The 6,000-nt window shown below is 36.6% G+C and overlaps 1 protein-coding gene across 1 annotated transcript in view; it reads right to left on the reverse strand.

The window, feature by feature from the left end:
* The window catches only part of RNF128 (ring finger protein 128), a 101,961-nt gene extending 96,448 nt beyond the window's left edge, over positions 1-5,513 (reverse strand). Inside the window, exon 1 of the mRNA XM_010373545.2 lies at positions 5,108-5,513. Within this exon, the coding sequence (XP_010371847.1) occupies positions 5,108-5,513 (406 nt within the window). The remainder of the gene's footprint in view (positions 1-5,107) is intronic.
* Positions 5,514-6,000: the final 487 nt, after the last annotated feature.

Genomic DNA, 6,000 nt, shown 5'->3' on the forward strand with positions numbered 1-6,000 from the left:
AGATAGACATGGTTATATTTTGGAGGCAGTGTTATGTGAAAAAAAAAAAAAAAAAATGAAGGAGAAGTGACTCAGGCAGAGAAGGCAGCAAGTACAAAAGTTTGCGCTTATTTCTCTTAGCTAAAAAAGAGAGAGAATATCAAAGTGGCTGAGGCATGGTAATACAGGGGGAAGGGCATAGGATAAGGTCTGGTTGTACATGATTAGCATCAAACCTTGTAGGTCTAGGCTCAAGGCCTGGATTTTATTCTAACTGAGGTGGAATTACATTTTCCACATGATCACTCTGGCTGCTATGTGCTACAGAGGGACGAGAATAGCAAGGGAGAACACTTAAGAAGCTATTGCAGTGGTCCAGGTGAGAGATGATTTTGGCCTGGGCTTAGATGGAGGCAGCAGAGGAGAAAAAGTGAATGGACTTAAGAAATGCTTGGAGGTAGGATCAAGAGAACTTTATGTTTAATGAGATGTGGGAGCAAAGATAAGGGAGGTATCAAGGGTTACTTTCGGGCTGTCTGGCAGGGAAATGTTTAGTGGAATTGAGGCATTGAAAGGAGTCCAGTGTGGCAAGAGTTCAGTGAGTAGGAGAGGAGGGAATGAGAGGAAATGAAGTCACAGCAGTAGGCCATATGACTCAGAGCTGGATAAAGTCTTGGAAAGAAGTTTGAATTTACCCTGCGTGTCATGGGAAGCCACGGAAGGATTTTAAACAGAGTGAGATTTATTTTCTCTAAAAAGCCACTTTGGCTTACAGTCTGGGGATTGGGCTTGGAAGGGGACAAGAGTGGCAGGGAAATCAATTAGAAAGCTATTGTAGAGGTCTAAGATAGAGTGAGTGGTGTCTTGGAGATGCACAGAACTAGACAGATTTGAGGCTCACTTGAAATGGAACTGATTAGTTTTCTTGAATTAAGCTCTTCTTTATGTACATATCTGAGTTAGTCTTACTGAAGGTTTTATCATCTTCTTACTTCATTTATATACCAGGCTTTTATTTCCCTTTTTACTTCTAGAAAAACATTTTTATAAAGGATGTGAGTTTGCTGCTATAATTAAACCCTTCCTTTTCATGCACTTCACTACTCTGGAATTGGTGAGTTTGGGGGATTCTGAATGCTGCACACTTCACTCTAATCCACTTCGCTGGACACAGCTGAAATGATAAAACGTAAAAACCATTTCATCCCTCCCAAATTACTGACCTTGTTGATATAAACTACATCCAAATCTAAGCATTTCTCAAGACATTTTACCTAAAAATAGCATATTTAATTTCCAAAGCTGTCTGCTCAGCAAGCAAGTACTTAACATGTTATGCATCTTCTGCTTGGATAACTCAGGAATCCTGAATTTTCTCGCATCTCTAGAATAGAACTGAAAGGTCATGTCTGCAGTGTTTGGAAAAGATTGTTAGGAAGTTACATACTTACTTAAGAACATGGCAAGCATATCTTTTTATTTCCCACCTCATCAAAATGCCAAGTCAAAATCCCATTATTCTTTCTGGTAAGCTAGAATATGAAAATATATGTATATATACATATATGTTTGTGTGTAGATAGATAGAGATATATTCACCAATGTAGAAAATAACCCAAAGGAGAAATCCAAGAGCAAATTAGGAAACTGCTACTGGACACAGCACAATGGGAAACTGAGTTTGAAGTTTACCCCCAAGTATTAGGCTATACACTATTCTTCCTCAGTGGAAGCTATTCTCAGACTGAAATTATCCCCTCCAGAAAAAGAACACTCTTAGTAGGGAGGCTGTAAATAGCCTGGACTCAGGAGTAAGGACATTCTGTATTTAAATCATGAAACCATGGGAGGCAAAGGGTGTGGAAGCATCCCTTAGACTTACCGCGTCCCTTGAAGGCAACCTATAGGGGATGGGGAGGCACAGAAATGTGAAAGGACATGGGGGAAGAGAATATATTTGCACAACAGTACGAGGGTGGATGAAGTAGACTGTCAGTGAGAAAGAGACAAATTGCCCCTGATATTTAGGACTTAGCCTGGCACTCTCAATTAAGCCTTGATATTTTCTTGTTGAACATAAACCATCTCACAGAACATCAACATTAGAGAAGGTCAATCTGTGACTATGAAGGATCAAAACAAACAAAAAACCAAACAAACAAACAAACAAAAAACCACTCCATAATCAGGTCTGAACACAGACAAAATATGGACAGTGTCCACACCACAAAAATTACCAAATATCCCTCTATTCTGGCTAATAAGGGTAACTACCAAATATCTCTCTATTCTGGCTAATAAGGGTAACTATTTCTTCTTTACCAATTACAGCTTTAGCCATGGGCTAGTCTTCCCCACTTATAAAAAAGGTTTGTTTAGAAACCTAAACACAGAATTACCTCAACTTACTGACAGCCTCCAAGTTCAGAACAAAGCCAGCTAGGGTGGCCAACCTGTCACAGTTTTCCCAGGAGTTTCCTGGTTTAACATTGAGAGTCCCACATCCCAAGAAACCTTCAATCTCAAGCAAACTAGAATGGTTGGTTAATAGCCACATTCCTTCAACTCTCCCCCAAAACACCTAAAGCAAGCCCAAATCCTGCAAGTCCTTTTTAACACCTTCTTACTAGGATGCCCCATGGTTTTCCATGGTGTGTGCTCTTCCAGTTGCTGCAACAAGTAATAAATCTAACTTTTTAAACTACGGGTCTATTGCTAGTGGTCTTTGGCTGGAGAGCATTGACATTAGAAAGAAGTAAAGAGACACAACATTGTGGAAGTGCTTAGTAAGACCTAGTACAGGAAAATGGGACTGAAGGAATGAAGAGGTAGGGGGAGCCAGGGAAGAGTAGAAGGGTATAAGGGCCTGAGGGGGCTGCAGTGTGATTTTCTGAAAAGGTGGTTTTTAGAGGGTAATACAAGATGAGATGACAGAAGGTGAAACTGTGAGTTTTATTATAGGAGGATTTCCCCCACCCTCTGTGTCAAAATAAAACAAAACACAAATGAAAAGACAGGAAGAACAAACAAAATGCTGGCATAAAATAAGGACAGTCTTTAATGATCTAGTGTCTGGTCATCTAGTGTTCATATTCACACTTGATTCCTTGTGTTTGTCAACAGCATCACTGAATAGTTTTTATATAAGGGAAATTTCTAGGAAGGAAAAAATCCAACGGCACACTAGTTGGCAGGTCTTAAAAAGGCAAAATTCCACTAAATTTAGTTTTAATTCTTTGGGGTTGATATCATCATATGTTATAAAACAATGTTCATTAAATAAAATAAACATGCTATAACAGTGCCTGAAACATAATAAATGCCAATAAATGTTAACCATCACAGCTATGATCATTATGCTATCTTTTTCAATGTGTTTATTTTAAAACAGGTGCAATACTGTAGCTTTAAAAATATTTTTGATCATGTGTCTTTGGTTATATTGGAGGTATATATTGAATGATAAGTCTAGCTGCCTCCTTTTTAAAACTCTGTTCAGAGTCACATATTCAAATGATTATGCACATGTTTCTTTTGGAGAGATTTACTGTGAGTGATCTTTGGTAAATATTTCAAATTTACTGGCAGGGTACCTACATTCTACTAGATATTGGTCCCTAATGCAGATTGCAAAGAAAGTTTTGAAAACAGGACTACTGTTTAGTTTGATACCGTTTGTATTTTAAAAATAGCAGGAGAGTGAATAAGTAGAATGTGTGCATGCAAAAGGAAACCCAGAGTATTCAGGATCTCTAAGTTTAAATGTATAGCAAGTTGGTTCCTTAGGACAGATTTAATTCCTAAGTTTTATCAGAAAATGGCATTGGTTTCTTTCTACAAAAATGAAAGTCACTCGTAAAAACATAGGACCAGGCAGGGAATGCTTATGAAATGCTCTTAGCTAGAAAATAATATAAAATGTGAATGCCCGAGCTCTTGCAATGTCCAGGATGTGTCACAAAAGGTAGTACATGGAGTTTTGTTACATCTACAATAACTTTATACTGCTGAAGTTCATCTTACCTGTTTCTTTGATGCTCAGCGAAATAAGCAGTTTGGTTTTCAAATGTTAGTACTAAACTGCCATATTGTATGTATAAAACTTGGAACGTTCCAAGCACCATACTATTCTTAACTTAAGTTTGATTTTCTCCTTTTCATAATTCTAAAATCTATTTAATTTAATTTGCATTAATTTTCTTAGAGGCTAAATTTGGCAGTGATAACATCAATTATCAAAATTTTGTATTCATTTACTGTCAGCTCTTGCCTTGATTGAAATTATTCCTTTTTTTAAAGACCAAGTCTGATCTGGGAAAAAACACACATACCTATCCACAGTGAACAAAATGGGATTCAGAAGTTTACTTCTTCATTGGTTTAAAAATCTATTTACTTGGAAACTTTTCTTTTTTAAAAATAAATAAAATAAAAACCAGTAATTTTCAGAAGTAACTCCTTTAAAAAGTTAATAAATTAGAAGATTCTATTTACTTAAGAAGCCATTAGTAACTATTTCTAAGGGAAATCTTTATTTTCTTTGTGAATTACAGTGTTATCCTATTTCTGCCATACAATTTTCAATGGATAACATTTTTTGCAGAGTAGTTTCATATGTATTAGTCCTGCAAAAGGATTCAAATCTTACAAGCATGCAGTAGAGTCAAGTTCTCATTTCTATAGCATTTTACACACTTACAATACGCTATTGTTTAATCATAATGAGAGTGTTTTGCATTTTAACATACTTGAAAACATACAATCCCTTTTGCAGGAGAAAATAAACTGAAAAGTACAAATTAATAATGAAATTAAATTTTTTAATGTTTAGAGGTAAAGGTACAGTTTATTAAAAAGCAATTCATGATATAATGCCCACTGAGGAAACTTACATTGCTAAGAAAACATGAAAGAAAATAGGAATCACTTCATGAATTGCTACTGTCTTTGGAACAAATTAATTAAAATATTAAATAATAATAAAGTAATTGCAAGTCTTGCCAGGCAAGAAAATTTAAAGTAAAATTATTTTACAACCTTGTTGCCAGATCCTAGAGCAGTTCTAGATGGAAATACCATTCTAAGATAAACAGACACTAACGCTCTTTGTGAATCAATTATTACTTACCAAAATTTGCCATCTGTATCATCTGATTGCCAGTATCTGGAGCATTGTAAATCACAACAGCATCAGCATTTCTTCTGCCCGCTGTTTGAATTTTTTCTGAAAATGTACAATTACCTCTTTCTATCAGCGCAATCCAGGGCTTCTTAGTATTACTAAACTCAGTGTTGTGGTCACAAGCTTGGTAGTCATTATTCTTAGGGATGCCTACCACCCCCATAGCATTAGCCACTGGTGAAGCTAATCCATAAACACCACATTCACATGTCTCTATTGCAGTGTAGTTGCTGGTTTCATTGTAATAAGTCACAGTCACATAGGCGTTCATTGAAAAAGATGCTGCAATTTTAAGTAAAAAGGTAAAAATTACAAGGAGCCAAAAAAAACTGGACCTATTCTCCTGGTTCATTGCTCATTCATTTGAGCATAAAATTTAAGATGTTTGCTGATATTTCCAAGTGTCAGTCACCATTGTCCACTCACGTCCCTGCTAAACAGAAGTTTGAAATTTCAGTTGCACGTAGGTAACTGATCTCACCTCTGGCAACATAACCTCTGAATACATCAGCTCTATTTCACTTTAGTTATCTACATTCCCCTTTGCCTGCCCCTCCTCCAACTGTACACACATGTAACCCTTAACCAGGACTACCTTAGTAATAAATAACACCATCAACTTTATTCTACATGTCAACTTATTAGGATTGGACGACTTCCTGCAGTACATATTTTTCTTCTTACTGTTCCAGCTAATGCACTTTCATAAACATGGAGCGGATTGGAATGAGGAACTGGACTCTGGGGAATCCCACGTGACAAGGCTGAAAGTTACCTCTCTCAGAATATCTAAAACACTAAACTGGTTTTCCAAGCCCTGCTGAGATATGCTATCAACT

Source organism: Rhinopithecus roxellana, chromosome 10, assembly GCF_007565055.1.
Source record: "Rhinopithecus roxellana isolate Shanxi Qingling chromosome 10, ASM756505v1, whole genome shotgun sequence".
NCBI lineage: Eukaryota > Metazoa > Chordata > Mammalia > Primates > Cercopithecidae > Rhinopithecus > Rhinopithecus roxellana.